Source organism: Mercurialis annua, linkage group LG2 (genome assembly GCF_937616625.2).
Source record: "Mercurialis annua linkage group LG2, ddMerAnnu1.2, whole genome shotgun sequence".
Lineage (NCBI taxonomy): Eukaryota > Viridiplantae > Streptophyta > Magnoliopsida > Malpighiales > Euphorbiaceae > Mercurialis > Mercurialis annua.
The window spans coordinates 54758112-54773299 of NC_065571.1; the positions used below are offsets into that span (position 1 = coordinate 54758112).

General features: G+C 37.7%; 5 protein-coding genes across 5 annotated transcripts; 3 read left to right on the forward strand and 2 right to left on the reverse strand.

The window, feature by feature from the left end:
* Positions 1-1055: 1055 nt before the first annotated feature.
* LOC126668474 (uncharacterized) lies at positions 1056-3025 on the reverse strand. The gene has a single exon (XM_050361666.1). The coding sequence runs from the start codon at positions 2891-2893 to the stop codon at positions 1193-1195; it is 1701 nt and encodes a 566-aa protein (XP_050217623.1). The 5' UTR covers positions 2894-3025; the 3' UTR covers positions 1056-1192.
* Positions 3026-3151: 126 nt separating this feature from the next.
* On the forward strand, positions 3152-4184 carry LOC126668478 (mitochondrial import inner membrane translocase subunit TIM17-2-like). Its single transcript, XM_050361670.2, has one exon. It carries the CDS (start codon positions 3303-3305, stop codon positions 3996-3998), a length of 696 nt encoding a protein of 231 aa, XP_050217627.1. The 5' UTR covers positions 3152-3302; the 3' UTR covers positions 3999-4184.
* Positions 4185-5530: 1346 nt separating this feature from the next.
* Positions 5531-6863, forward strand: LOC126668477 (probable 3-hydroxyisobutyrate dehydrogenase-like 1, mitochondrial). Its single transcript, XM_050361669.2, has one exon. It carries the CDS (start codon positions 5729-5731, stop codon positions 6788-6790), a length of 1062 nt encoding a protein of 353 aa, XP_050217626.1. The 5' UTR covers positions 5531-5728; the 3' UTR covers positions 6791-6863.
* A 1719-nt stretch (positions 6864-8582) lies between these two features.
* Positions 8583-13109, forward strand: LOC126668473 (receptor-like protein kinase HSL1). Its single transcript, XM_050361665.2, has 2 exons — positions 8583-12010; positions 12480-13109. The coding sequence occupies exons 1-2, from the start codon at positions 9400-9402 to the stop codon at positions 12896-12898; spliced, it is 3030 nt and encodes a 1009-aa protein (XP_050217622.1). The 5' UTR covers positions 8583-9399; the 3' UTR covers positions 12899-13109.
* Positions 13110-13249: 140 nt separating this feature from the next.
* LOC126668475 (low affinity inorganic phosphate transporter 1-like) lies at positions 13250-15174 on the reverse strand. Its single transcript, XM_050361667.2, has one exon. The coding sequence runs from the start codon at positions 14957-14959 to the stop codon at positions 13373-13375; it is 1587 nt and encodes a 528-aa protein (XP_050217624.1). The 5' UTR covers positions 14960-15174; the 3' UTR covers positions 13250-13372.
* Between the last annotated feature and the right edge of the window lie 14 nt (positions 15175-15188).

Here is a 15188-nt window from a genome sequence, read left to right on the forward strand (position 1 = left end):
ACACATGCAGATTCACGTGGCCTGCCAGCTATGCTTCCAAATTAGCATCTTTGCAAAACATACAGATACTACCAGATGCTTCATTATCATGTGATGTGGCCCATCTTATAAAATTGGTCTAAAATATTTAAATTTAAATTTAAATTAAACGCTTTGCTTTTAAAAGAAGAAGCATATTAATTAGCAACAAGAGGGACCTATCTACCATCACAAAATCCACAACTGGATATCAAATTTCGAATACGCCACTTTATTGCGTTTTGCCAACTAATGCACCATTTTTAAATATTAATGTGTGTCCCTTAACTTATCAATTATATCATTAAGTTGATTCAAATTTTTTTTAGCAGGGATAGATTTATTATACGTTAGTTGTTATTGGGGTTAACGGAAGTTAATTAATATTACTGTACATTTTTTAAATAGGTAAACTACTGTCTAGAAGAGTCGTAATAAACATTTAAATACACACCGATCAACATATGCATATCTAAGTGAACATGAATTGCTGACCCAGCCCCCCTCTCATCCTTTTCTCTATTGATTAAACTAGAATTTTACAACTGAACTGAACATAATCAAACTTTAAAATTTTGATTCTATTAAAACCGTCCATTTACTTAATATCAAAATGCTCTATAAATGACACATATAATTTTATTCCAATGATGAATGCACAAAATATTATTCTTATGGACTGTAAACTTTTTTTCTTAAAATATCAATAGTAAAAAATAGAAAAGATCGTTGTACAGATTTAAACCTACAATCTTTAATCTATAACAAAAATAATTTACCACTATAACAAAAAGGAGACTTGCTATATATATATATATATATATATATATTTGACCGATTCAGTTAATTTAATCTAACAATCAAAACGGAAAAATCAAACCAAATTTTATTTGTATATTTCAGTTAGATAAATTCGATTTGATTTGTTCAGTCGATTCGATTCCGACATAACATTGTTCATGCTGAGAGCAAGGTGTAAATTGATAATAAAAAATCTCTGACTATTGTATATGTGCTAATAAAGGAAATGTAGGAGATTAGAAAAATTGCCATGTCATTAAGCATGATCATCCTAATGCAAATTTCTGCTAGCCAAAGAGAATCAAAACTGATTTAATAACAATAGCATGTAGTGATTAAGCTGCAATATAGTCTAATTAAAGTACAGTTCACTTCACTCATCATTGTTACTGGGGGTGCTCCCAATTAAGTGGTGAATAAGCACACCTGCTGCAACACTAACATTCAAACTCTCCACAGCCAAAAATGATCTAAACTCTTCACTTGAGCGCTGAAGATTCGTTTCTTCCGATACAATATCATCGTCATCGACTCCCGCCATGACATCTACGGGAGCGTTTCCCGGTATCTTCACCAGTTGAGTGCACGATCTCTCCACTAATGGCCTCAGCCCAGTACCTTCACTGCCCAATACAAGAACTGTGGGTTCACCAGGGACTACTTCATTCAATGGGACAGACTTTGGAGCAACTGAACCTCCGAGAATTCGCCACCCGTTTTCAGCTGATGATACTAAGAACTGCATCATATTCTTGCAATACCTAAGCTCCATTATTTCAAGTGATCCTGCACTCGCTTTACTTACAATTCCGCTTAAAGGGGCAGAATTTTTCGCACATAGAACTATCCCTGAAGCTCCAAAGAAATAAGCAGACCTAATAATCGCTCCTAAATTCTGAGGATCAGTAACCTCATCTAAAGCTACCCAAAGCGAACCTTTATCTTCGTGGGAAACGGGATCTAATTTCATTATTTTCACCATCTCTAGTGGTGAAGCATCGAGAACGAGTCCTTGATGAGGACGATTATCAGCAATCATATTCAGATCGTGCTTTGAAACTTCCTTTATGTTTAAGCTAATATTTTGAGCCATCCTCAAGACCTTCTCAAACCCTTTTTTGTCTTTCTTTTTCTTGTTATTACTAGTCAAATCCAATCCTTCTTGAACATACAATGCATAAAACTCTCTTCTACTAGCAGACAATGCAGCCAAAACAGGACCAACTCCATAAACCCCTTCACCAATCATCCTAGGCAAAGACGATTCAGAAGCCTCTCTATAAGTTTTCCTACCCCAATTTTCCTGCTTATTCCACCTGCTATTATTAAACTCGGGTTTCGCAGTTCTGTCTCTGGCATTCGTCATTCCATCAAACCTACTTTTAATCCTATCCCATCTTGGATCCTCAGGAACATCCAGTTCATCTTCTCCTTCTTCTACCCCATCAAAACTACGTTCTCTTTTACCATAATCATACACTCCGTCCTTCGATGACTCCACCATTCTATTTCTACCTCGATTACTCTCCAAAGCAGGCTCTATCGTATCCTTCCGAGCAGACGGAGCACTTTCTCCAACTTCCTTTTCTACATTTTTCACACGATTCGCCCCATTTTCGACTCTCTTCGCCGATTCCTCCCACGAAGAGACACTAACTGTTTTCTCAAATCTCCTACCCGAATTTTTCCGAGAAGAACCACCATTATACGCGCTTACCCTTTTCCCCAATTCCTTGCCTTCTTTTCTATTACTTAACCAAGGAAGAGACTTCTCATTTGCACCACTCCCTTCCCCAACTACTACTCTATGTGAAAAACTTCTAGCTCTTGCAACACTTCTAAAACTAAACCCACTTGAAATACTTCTACCTCTACCTATATTATTCATTTTCCAATTATATCCCTTCACTGGTTTCACAAAATCCCTACATTTAGGGTCTAATAAGGGATTTGGACTAAACCTAAATGGCAGTGAATGAGTTTTTGGAGTATGAAAATGTTGGCAGTAAATGGGTTTTGAAGAAACCCTAAACACAACTGGAAATGCTTGGTACTTTGCAAAATTAGAGTACATTATAAGTGTAATCAAAGCTAAATTATGAAATTTAAAGCAAGAACAAGCAAATTCAAAGGATGAAGAAGATTACCCGCGTCTGTAGCTTTCTCTCATAATCTGGGCTATTTCTGTTCTGCTCAGCGCAAAACTATGTCGTATAGAATTTAATGGGCTTCTCACGGTATTAAATTTGGGCCGGACAGTTGGTATTAAACGACACCGTGCAGTTGAAGAACTGTCACTAAAAGTCTAAAAGTAAATTTTAGATTTTTTTAGTTGAGATTTAAGAGGGTAAATTAGGTGTTTAAGTGAAATAGCTTAAACCCTCCGCAAATCAAACTTGAATCCTAGAAATCACCTCCGCTATAGAGTTTTCTCTTCAAAATCCAATTCCTTGCCCTAACCAAAAACCAGACTAAATTCATATATGGGTACGCCGGAAACTTCCCGCGAACCATGTCCCGACCGGATTCTCGACGATATTGGCGGCGCGTTTGGCATGGGAGCTGTAGGCGGTTCAGCTTTTCACTTTATTAAAGGAACGTACAACTCTCCATCGGGAGCGCGTCTACTCGGCGGCACACAAGCTGTCCGAATGAACGCGCCGCGAGTTGGCGGGAGTTTCGCTGTTTGGGGCGGTTTATTCTCTGCTTTCGATTGCACGATGGTTTACGTTCGGCAGAAGGAAGATCCGTGGAACTCGATCTTCGCCGGAGCTGCTACCGGTGGGTTTCTATCGATGCGACAAGGGCTAGGCGCGTCGGCTAGGTCTGCGCTTTTCGGTGGGATTTTATTAGGGTTAATTGAAGGAGCTGGGATCATGCTTAATAAAGTTATGAGTGCTCAACAACAAAATATGTCTGTCATTATGGATGATTCTGCCCCTGGTGCTGGGTTAGGGTTTCCTACTGGTATTCCTGGTCAGCCTCAAATGCAACCTCAGGTCGCCTTTCAAGACGCGGCCTCCACAGGTGCTGGGTCGGAATCGGGTTCTAGTTCGGGCTGGTTTGGGGGTATGTTTGGAGGAGGGAAGAAGGAGGAATCCTCTACAAGTGGCCATAGCAAAACCGAGATTTTGGAGAGTTTTGATGCTCCACCTGTGCCTAGTTTTGAGTACAAGTGAAAGTATTCTTGAGGTTTATTTATTTACATTTACAATCTCTTTTCAGAAAATTAATTTGCTTTATTTTTCAGTTGGTGTTGAGATTTTGTATTTGTTGAGCATTTGGAACTCGAAACCTGATAAGTTATAACAGTTACTAAATTAGTTATGTGATGTATAATAATTCGTTTGGCAGTTTTTGTAGAATGATATAGTTTTGCTGCTATTCGCATTTCCTTCCAAAGCTATTTATTTTCCGGTTTCTTAAAACAGAGTTTCTGTCTCTTGATCATATGAAAGAACATATGAGCCTTTGTTGTCATTCTTATGATAGATGTTTTGGTTTTCTTTTAAATGTTCATAATGCGTTGATAGTGCAATCGCTGCATCAAGATGTGATAACGGAATTCTTAGAACTTGAAGTATTTTACGTTCCATAATCTGTGTGTAGAATCATATATTTGTAACAATGAGTTGTAAGAAGCCGATTTTATTACAATCTGTGATATTTTGTAGCTGTTGCAAGTTAGACATCCTTTAAAACATGGGACCAAACGTCTTCATCCATGTTAAATAATCATTGGAGTTGCAACTGGTACCTTGTTTTTTAGCTATTGCAGTGAGTCATGACTCATTACTCAGTAGTAATGTCACAATTTTATCTGTCATTCATTCCATTTTTAATGCTTCGTGAAGTTATGTGAATGGTGGATTTAGTTGCAAGTAATCATTGACTTGGTAGTTTCCTTTTGCTGTTTAGCTTGATAGCTATGGTCGTAGAGCTGCTCAAGGTTGTTCTAGTATCATGATATCATCTATCATGTGTGTTATTAGTGTTATTTAGGCTTTCACGGGCATATATAGAAGTAAACAAAACAACTCAGGTGGTTCAAATTGCCTGTATAACATTATTCTGAGGCTGGTGTACTAATCATCAGCTCCATCAAGGTTTTGCCTCTTTTTGCTGCATGGTATCTGTAATACTTGGGCATTATTTGTAAGGTGTGCCCAAATTTTCATTCAGGTCTTTCAAGTCTGGTGGTGCAGGGACGTCACAGGTATTGTTTATACTGGGTTTTTGTGACTGATATTTTTTAATCTGTAATGCTATCTGTTCTTGGTGTTGCTCATTGATTTTTTCTTTTGTTTTCGTTTCTTGCATGTTTGGCCAGTTTCATCAAGAATTAGTTGAATGTTTTTCCTGGGACAGATCCTCACTTTCTTGCTACACTGACCTCTCAAATCTTCTTTCTTGTGGTTGCATGTTAAAACCTTAGTGTTTGGTTACCTTTATGCTTTTTGGCTCTTCCCCAAATGTGTGTATTTACTTCTGCTCTTCATTAGATTCAAAATTTGGCTTCTCCTTTGTATGATACACAGCGGCAAGATGCGCCAATAATAATGGTGGCGCACAGAAGAGCTGCTGGTTATGTAATTGCAGCAACTTGATGAGAATTGATCTTCTTCTACACGTGATTGTATATTCTGTGGCAAGTATAATTTCTTATGCTGGTAACTGTAATGTAGTCTTAAAATTGTTCATTCATGGTCACATTACAGGGAGAGTGAGGTTATTGTTATCACAGTCCGCAGCTCACAAGTACTGCTACAACTGACCAATTGCTCTAATTTAATCATTTTTACTGCTTCTGAAGAGACCAAAATAACTTTGCATTAACCAATTAATGCCCAGAACACAACTTGACAAAAAAAGAGGATAATATTAGTAATAATAATAATAAACCCACAAAATGCCACTCTCACTACTCTATCGCTCACTCTCTCACCGTAGCCACCACCACAACAATCTCATCTCTCTCACCAACTCCATTATACTCTTCCTCCACCGCTCAATGGCCACCGCTACCACCACAGGCGAATTCTCCATCACCCCATCAACCACCCGTATCGGCTGGATTGGCACCGGCGTAATGGGCCGTTCAATGTGTTCTCATCTAATCAAAGCCGGCTATTCTCTCACCGTCTTCAACCGCACTCTCTCTAAAGCTCAACCTCTACTCGACATGGGCGCCAATCTTGCTGACTCACCCCTATCCGTCGCCAAACAATCCGACGTCGTCTTTTCCATAGTCGGATTTCCCTCAGATGTTCGCCACGTACTCCTTAATCCAATCACCGGAGCCCTCCAAGGTCTCCGTCCAGGCGGCGTTCTCATAGACATGACCACATCCGATCCCTCCCTCGCCGTGGAAATCTTCGCCGCTGCTTCCGCCAAAAGTTGCCACTCCATCGACGCTCCAGTCTCCGGCGGCGACCGCGGCGCCAAAAACGGAACGCTGGCGATATTCGCTGGAGGCGACAAGTCGGTGGTTGATCGTGTAAATCCCATTTTTGCCCTTATGGGAAAAGTAAATTACATGGGTACCCCTGGAAAAGGACAATTCGCAAAGCTAGCAAATCAAATCACCATAGCGAGTACAATGGTTGGTTTAGTAGAAGGAATTGTGTATGCTTATAAAGCTGGATTAAATGTAGAACTGTACTTAAATGCAATTTCTACTGGCGCAGCTGGGTCTAAGTCGATTGATTTATATGGGGCTCGGATTTTAAATAGAGATTTTGAAGCTGGGTTTTATGTGAATCATTTTGTTAAGGATTTAGGGATTTGTTTGAAAGAATGTGAAAAAATGGGGGTTGCTCTGCCTGGATTGGCCTTGGCTCAACAGCTTTATTTGTCTCTCAAGGCTCATGGTGAAGGCAATTTGGGTACTCAAGCTCTCATTTTGGCTCTTGAGAGGCTTAATAATTTCTCCCTCCCAAGCTTGTCGTCTTCTCCGAATCCCGCGGCTTAGTCTGGTATAATTTATTTGCTTATATGTATGGATTATGCTTTCTGATAATGAAGATATAAGAGTTGTTGTGATACTTGTGCTAGTTTTATACTGCTTTGGAATCTATTGGGTGCATGTTTATTATTTATACTGATAGTAGATATAGGCTTTGGTCTGAAGAGTGAAATCTATGAACTATAGTATTTGTTGAATGGAAGAAGATACCAGTTAGGGTTCTAGTTTTTGTATTACGAGATACGCGTTTAATTATTTTCCTAGAAACAGAGAGTCAAAACAGAGGAGGATGCGAATATGCAAAGGCAATAATCTAGGGGTGTGCAAAAACTGGAAAACTAGAGGTACAAACAAACAACCTGACCCGTGCCCCTAGTCATGCCAAGCTCGAACTCGAGCTCGAATGGACTTAAATTTATTTCCAACTCGAGTTCGAACGTGATCCGAGCTACTTGAGTAAGCTCGATTTCAGTAAAAAAATTAACATAATTATTGAAGAGATTGTCATATTGATGTATGTAAAAAAATTAATAATGATATATAATTCAACATGATATACACTTAAATGTAAAGGTATAAAAAGTCAATATAGCAAGAAAATACATTATTATTTTATTTGTGTAAGTAGGGGTGTAATCGAGTCAAGTTACTGCTTGGTCTCGACTCGAAAATTTGAAATTTGAAATTCAAATTGAACTCGATCAAGTTTCATTTTAGAAGTTCGAGTTTGAACTCGGTAGAAAAATTGAGACTCGAGCTTAACTCGATTCGATTATTCATATAAATCTTTTAAATTAAAATTTTAATATAAAAATAAAAATAAAGATAGTATTATAGTCTACTATAATATAAAAATAAAGATGTATAAAATTATAAAGGATAAAAATATAAATTAACTCAAACTCGACTAGGCTCACAAGCTTGTTAAGCCGTGTATTCTCGGTAATTAATTAGAGTAGCTCGAACTCGATATTAATCAAATCAATTTTTCAATTAATTCCGCATAGCTCACGAGTTGGCTCGGTTAAGAAACTCGTTTAGGCTCGCGAGTCTTAGGAATCTTTTTAACTGATATTCAAGTTTGACTCGAGATTAAACTCGAGTAGCTCGAGCTCAACTCAAATTGTTTGAGTCAATCATAATTTTTTTCAAGTCAAACTCGCCAGTTGGCCAACTTAATTATACCCTTATAAAACCCGAAGCAAACCAAAAAGTTATGTCCCGTTACATATGATATTATATAAAATTTCGGTTTGATTTTAAGACATAAAAGAAAAGTTAGTTAATTTTAAACTGAATTGAAGAAACCGAAACAAACTTTAAAATTCAACCGAATTAATTCATTTGGTTCAATTGAAAAAACAATCTTATAACTTCAAGTTCAGTTTGATTTAGAAAAGAGAAATTTTAATTTGATTGGAACCAAATTTACATCCCAGTGTTGCCTCTGGTCATCGAGATTTTTTCTTCTACCAAAATGGAAATCTATGGTCATGCTTTATCTAATGACCTTATTTTTCTCTTAGTAGAAGCCAATTAATTGTTGACATGTAAACTTTTTATCTCAGTTTTTTTTTTAATTTGAGTTATATTCTTATGAGTTATTTTTAATTAAATTTGAATCATAAAAGAACAATATGTTTTCTTATTTTATCCGTCACCTGTTTTGTTGTTTATGGATGAAGTCAACCTTATATAAATATATTAAAATAAAAAAATAAAAAAATAAAAAAAATCAATCATTTATTTATAAAGTTAACAATAGAACTTTATTTAAACATAATTTCAATTTTTTTTTTGGCCAAAGTTTGGTTCGAATATTTTATTTCTTATATTTCATTTAGAAAGATTTATAAGTATTATTATTATTTTGAATTTAAATCGAATATGTACTAGTATAAAATATTATTGGTGAATTAAAATAGAGAAAGTCAATGTCTTGCCTATGAAAGTCTATTCAAAAATGGCGTGCTTTTAATTTTCTTTAGTTTCTGAAGCTCATAGAGGCGTATGGTGTTGAGTTGCCGTGAGAAAGATCATTTCTTTAATGTCAAACGTATAGCTGTACTTGTAGGCTATACTACTAAAGCTTCAATAACATGTGCAAAGTGCAAACCCACAATATCAATGCACTTGTTTTTACTTTTTGAAAGCGGTGAACTGTATCGCACAGAAACTTGTCGAGTCATATATTTCAACATTTCATTTCCGTTCTCATAAATACTTCTAAAGTTCCACAACTTTATATTTATAATATATTCTTATAAGAACGTAATTGTTTGTTTTTTTATTTCAGCATTTTCGTTTTTAACGATTTCGTTGTGATATCATTCGGGTTGTTGGTAGAAAGTGTGAAAAACTCTAAATGGTTGACCATTGACTTGAAGCAAGAATAAGACAATGACAACTACAAATTTTGAATTGTTTAAGATGATAAGAGTTTGAAAGAAATTACCTTTGAGTTTTTATATTTCTATGTGTAGCACACGTTATGCTTGTTCTTCTTGACAGAAGAAGAAAAACACCATGACAACAAGTCCTTTTTTCCTAGAAGCTTACCATCAACCTAACAGAAGCTCAGAACAATCTACTCTTCCAATCTGAACTCTTCCCAAATGTCGAAATTAACCTTTGTATTGTCAGTTTACTTCTCTGTCCTTCTCATTTCCGTCGTACTCGGCCATGTCGAGTCGGATCAGCTTTATGATAAAGAAGAAGCAACTCTGTTAAGATTAAAGAAGCACTGGCAAAATCAAAAAAGTCTCAGTCAATGGACGCCATCCTCATCTCATTGTAACTGGTCAGGAGTAAATTGCAGCAACAATTCTGTTACTGTACTGGAATTTCCGAATGTGAACATATCTGGAACAATCCCACCGTTCATCTGTGAGCTCAAGAACCTAAGAGTTCTTGATCTTGGGAACAACAGCATCTATGGAACATTTCCTTTGGTTCTCTATAACTGCTCCAAGCTCGAATATCTAGATCTTTCTCAAAATTACCTTGCTGGCACCATTCCGGATGATATTCATCGTTTGTCTCAGCTATTGTTCCTTAATCTTTACGCTAATGAGTTCACTGGTGATATTCCGGTGGGTATTGGGCAGTTACAGAAGCTCAGGTCTCTTCAACTTCAACAGAATCACTTTAAGGGTACTTTCCCGGTGGAAATTGGTAACTTGTTTAACCTTGAAGAGCTAATGCTTGGCTACAATAGTTTTATGCCATCTACTTTCCCATCCAATTTCACTCAGTTGACGAAACTTAAGCAGTTATGGTTTGCCGACTCGAATCTGATCGGGGAGATTCCGGAAATGATTGGGGAAATGGCAGCACTGGAGTTGCTGGATTTATCGGACAACAAATTAACTGGGAATATCCCCAACAGTTTGTTCACATTGAAGAATTTGACTATGCTGTATCTTCACAATAACAAGCTATCTGGAGAGATCCCTCGCATTGTTGAATCTCTGAATTTGGTGAAACTTGATCTTTCTGGAAACAATTTGACAGGAACAATACCCGATGACATTGGAAAGTTGGAAAATTTATCATTTCTGGCTTTGTTCTTCAATGAACTATCAGGTGAAATCCCTGCTAGCATTGGCCGTCTTCCAGCACTGACTCATCTTAAGGTGTTCAACAATAATTTATCTGGTACCCTTCCGCCTGAGTTAGGTCTTCATTCAATGCTTATAGAGCTTCAGATTTTGTCAAACAGGCTTTCAGGCAGGCTGCCTGAATTTTTATGCAATGGAGGCAAGTTAATAGGAGTGGTAGCAGAAGACAACAATTTCAGCGGAGAATTGCCGAATTCACTTGGAAACTGCAGTAGTTTGCTGATGGTAACAGTTTCACGCAATGCATTTTCCGGTGAGATTCCTGTCGGCCTATGGACATCTTCCAAACTGGAAACACTCACGCTGAGCGATAATAGGTTCTCGGGTGAGCTTCCGAATGAAGTGTCAAGGAATCTTTCACGTCTTGAAATAAGTAACAACGGGTTTTCCGGTAAACTTCCGGCTGGAGATTCTTGGAGGAGCCTGGTGGTCTTCATTGGAAGTAATAATTCTTTTACTGGTACAATCCCTCAAGAGTTTACTGCTCTTCCTCGTCTTACTACTCTTTTGCTTGATAGGAACCAACTTAGTGGACCCCTTCCATCAGATATAATCTCATGGAAGTCGTTGGATACTATAAACATGAGTCATAATCAACTTGCCGAGGAAATTCCAGATGGAATTACTTCTCTGCCTCGCCTTCTTCAACTCGATTTGTCAGATAACCAACTTTCCGGAAAAATTCCAACTCAATTAGGATCATTGAAGTTTACCTTTCTCAATCTATCTTCCAATCATCTCATAGGGGAAATCCCAAGTCAGCTTGAAATCTCTGCTTATAGCAGCAGTTTCTTGAACAATCCTGGTCTTTGTACGAGCAGTTCGCTGTTAAACCTTCATATCTGCAATTCCAGACTTGAAAAGTCAAGCAAAAGTTCCACCAGATTGATAACCTTGCTTTCGAGTATTATTGCAGCAGCCTTTGTGCTGGCTCTGATAGTTTCGTTCATGATAATCAAAGTTTACCAGAAGAGAAAACAGCGATCCATTTCGACATGGAAGTTCACCTCATTCCATAACTTGAATTTCAACGAATCAGATATACTTTCAGGATTAACAGAAAGCAACGTAATCGGAAGTGGAGGATCCGGAAAGGTATACCGAGTTGTTATCAAAAGATCAGGTCTCATTGTTGCTGTGAAAAAGATTTGGAATGACAAAAAGTTTGATCAAAAGCCTGAGAAAGAATTCCAAGCTGAAGTTGAAATACTAAGTACAATAAGGCATCTGAACATAGTGAAGCTGCTTTGCTGTATCAGCAATAACGAGACGAAACTTCTGGTTTATGAGTATATGGAGAAACGCAGCCTCGATCAATGGTTGCATACGAAGAAGAGATCAAGAAATGCCAGCGGCTCAGTCTGTCATGCTAACCTAGACTGGCCTAGCAGGTTCAGAATTGCAGTGGGAGCTGCTCAGGGCCTATCGTACATGCATCATGACTGCTCGCCACGTGTTATCCATCGAGATGTGAAATCGAGCAATATCCTGCTAGATTCTGCCTTCAATGCGAAAATTGCTGACTTTGGTCTAGCCAGGTTGTTGATTCAGCAAGGAGAAGCTACAGTCTCAGCTGTCGCAGGGTCTTTTGGTTATATTGCTCCAGGTAAGTGATAACTATGTTTCTTTTTTTCCTTCTTACAGGGTTACCAAATAATAATATTTTTACAGAACGGTTTCCGACTTTTAAATTCTTATGTTTTAGTAACCAAATTTACATTTTATCAACAATAACATATTACGAAATGAATTCTAATACTATATTTGCTAACATGGTCGAACGGAAATGTGTGCCTTCTTAATTTTATCACGTCATTTGAAAGTTGGTAATATTTTGAAATTAAGTGTATAGTTTAATAAGCTTAAAATATGGCAAATATTATATCTCCTCGTAAGCATAAATTCACTATAAATCATTTAGTGATATATCGTTGTTGGTAAAATAAAAATTTAGTAACCGAATATAAGATTTTGAAAATTGTTTGGTAACCGAATTTTTTTATAAATCGTACAGATTGTGTTTTAGTGAAGTCGTTCTGAAAATTCACTCCAATATCTGAAATTTTGATTTGCAGAGTATGCACAAACATCCAAAGTGGATGACAAAATTGATGTCTACAGCTTTGGTGTGATTCTGCTAGAATTGACAACCGGTAAAGAGGCCAATTTTGGTGATGAGAATTATTGCCTGGCGGAATGGGCATGGCGTCACGTAAACCAAGGAAAGCCGATAGCCGATGTGTTAGATAAGAAGATAATGGAAGCTTTTTATTTGGATGGTATGTGCATTGTATTCAAGGTTGGAGTGAAATGTACAAGTAAAATGCCTTCTGCTAGACCTTCCATGAGAGAGGTCTTGCAAATCCTAGTTCAATGCAGCCAACCACTTGACTACGGATTAAAGAGCATTGGTTTCGGAAGAGATAATGATGCGGTCCCGTTCCTTAAGAATTCAAATCCTGAGGAACTATCAGGCAGTGATGATAATGTGTGATCTCTCTCCAGTTACATCTTTTTATCTACCGAAACGGCCCCAAAACACATAGTATAAATTTCGGAAACGAAGAAGAAATGCAGCTTCCTCCTGTTTCTGTGTATCATAATTTCTATGTATCATAAGTAGCAACTAAATCATATTCATATCACATGCTCAGATAGAGATAACATAGATTTTTAATATAGAAGATTGGATCTTTTTTTTTTCATTATACTTGAATTAGGTACATTTTCACTGCATGAACACAGAATTGTTATATGCTTAGATCTTCATAAAATTGCAATTTCTCTGTTAAGGATATAAAATGTTGATCTTTTGAATATAACAAAGCTAAAAATTGACATTGAAAGTCTTAATCATTGCAAACTCATTAACTAACTCAAAAATGATTAAAAAATATGCGCTTAAACAAAAATTCAATCAAAAGGAAAATCTATCTAATCCAAATAAAAATAAAAAAAACACTACTATTTAGCAGGTAGCTTCAACTTGATCTTCTCCTGAGATCTCCTCTAATGATCTTCCTTTAGGCTCAGGAACTAAAAATGTGAAAAAGAAACCTAAAATATTAATGCAACCAAGAACTATCAGTGAATTTTTCATTCCGATTCCGGTAGGGTACCCTGCATCAGTCTTGGACGGGTCCTGATTCTGAGAAGCATATAAGAATCCGAACGCTCCGATGATTGCTCCCGCTTTCCCTGCAGCTGCTGATATTCCATGGCATGTTGATCGAAACCTGGCAGGAAAAATCTCTGCTGGTACTATAAAAGTTGTGCTGTTAGGCCCGAAATTTGCGAAAAAGAATGTCAGTGCATACATAACTACAAAACCTATGTGATTTCCACTTAGAGTCCAGTGGTGATATGGAAGAGCTAAAGCAAACATGAAGACGGTCATGAAGAAGAATCCTATCAACTGAATTGTGAATCGACCAATAACGTCGATTAAGGCGACGGTCACCCAGTAGCCCGGAACTGTACCGCAGAGTGCGATAAGGAATTGCGCTTTGGCAATCTTGAAAAGCTCATCAAGTGCACTCATTGATTTCGCTGGTGGAAGCCAACCGACTGCGCTGAAAATATCCTTCTGAAATAAATTCTGACTGTAGTATGCAATGTCAATCAACAGCCAAGTGCTTGCTGTTCCGAGTAGGTGTAATCCATGCCGGGAGAGAAATTTCTTAGAGAATAGACCGAAACTGTTGCTTCTGTCAGGAACTGTATTAGTATTCTCTGATAAGGTTGTTTCCTTGTCAGGTTGCATTTCAATATCCATTACTTTCAACATGTCCTGATGAGCTTTCGCTGCATTGTTGGCGACTAAAGCAGTGTAACGAGGGGTTTCAGGCATCTTCAGGCGCCAGTAGTATGTCAGAATAGCAGGAAGTGCACCAAGCATCAGAATTATCCGCCAAACATAATCAGCCTGTGGCACAGTGGAACCAACAGGATCGACAGAATAAGCCGGCGCCTTATGCACAGCGCGAAAAATCGCCGAAGTGATCATAGCCACCATACCACCGGAAAGAATTCCAAACCCTTGCATAGCGAAAACAGCAGCAATAAACGCTCCGCGAGTCTTTTTGTTAGAGTATTCAGCCATGATTGTTGCAGAAAGTGGGTAGTCACCTCCAATACCGAAACCGAGCCAAAACCTGAAGAAACACAAAGTACCCATCACAGCCTGGGGAGAACTCCCAAAAGACAGGCCAGAACAGATAGAACAGACCACCATAAGTATGAGAGTAATGCCGTAGACACGCTTGCGCCCTAACTTGTCGCCGAGCCATCCAAAGAAAAGCTGTCCCGCAAGAGTTCCGCAGAGTGCTACACCATTAACAGCACAAGCAATATTCGGAGGCAAACTACCTGGCTTCGAAGATCCTTCCTCGTGGAAATAAATGCGGCCCAACAATTTAGTAACCAATGAAATACAGAACAGATCATACGCATCTGTAAAGAACCCCATTCCTGAAATAATTACCGCTTTCAAGTGGTACAGCTGAGTTTTAGCATCGTCAAGTTTGTTCAGAATCTCTGACTGTGAAGCTGCCATTATTTTTTTTTCTCAAAACTTGATTAAGCTTTTTTTTTTTTATGGTATAGAAGTGTTTTTATAGAGAAGCAGCACACTCCTAATCCTAGGAGTAGTAGGTTTAATTTCTAGCTAAAACTATAATCGGTTCCCTATCTAAAATGGATATCATCGTTTAAGTTTTATTAAAATCCAAATTCTTTGAACTACGTCACTTTATAACTTTTTATTACTTTTTCCTCAACTTAAT

Coding starts and splice junctions, on each gene's coding strand:
- LOC126668474 (XM_050361666.1), bottom strand. CDS start 2,893: ATGTACTCTAATTTTGCAAAGTACCAAGCATTTCCAGTTGTGTTTAGG.
- LOC126668478 (XM_050361670.2), top strand. CDS start 3,303: ATGGGTACGCCGGAAACTTCCCGCGAACCATGTCCCGACCGGATTCTC.
- LOC126668477 (XM_050361669.2), top strand. CDS start 5,729: ATGCCACTCTCACTACTCTATCGCTCACTCTCTCACCGTAGCCACCAC.
- LOC126668473 (XM_050361665.2), top strand. CDS start 9,400: ATGTCGAAATTAACCTTTGTATTGTCAGTTTACTTCTCTGTCCTTCTC. Junction 12,011..12,479: donor TTTTGGTTATATTGCTCCAG/GTAAGTGATAAC, acceptor TTTGATTTGCAG/AGTATGCACAAACATCCAAA.
- LOC126668475 (XM_050361667.2), bottom strand. CDS start 14,959: ATGGCAGCTTCACAGTCAGAGATTCTGAACAAACTTGACGATGCTAAA.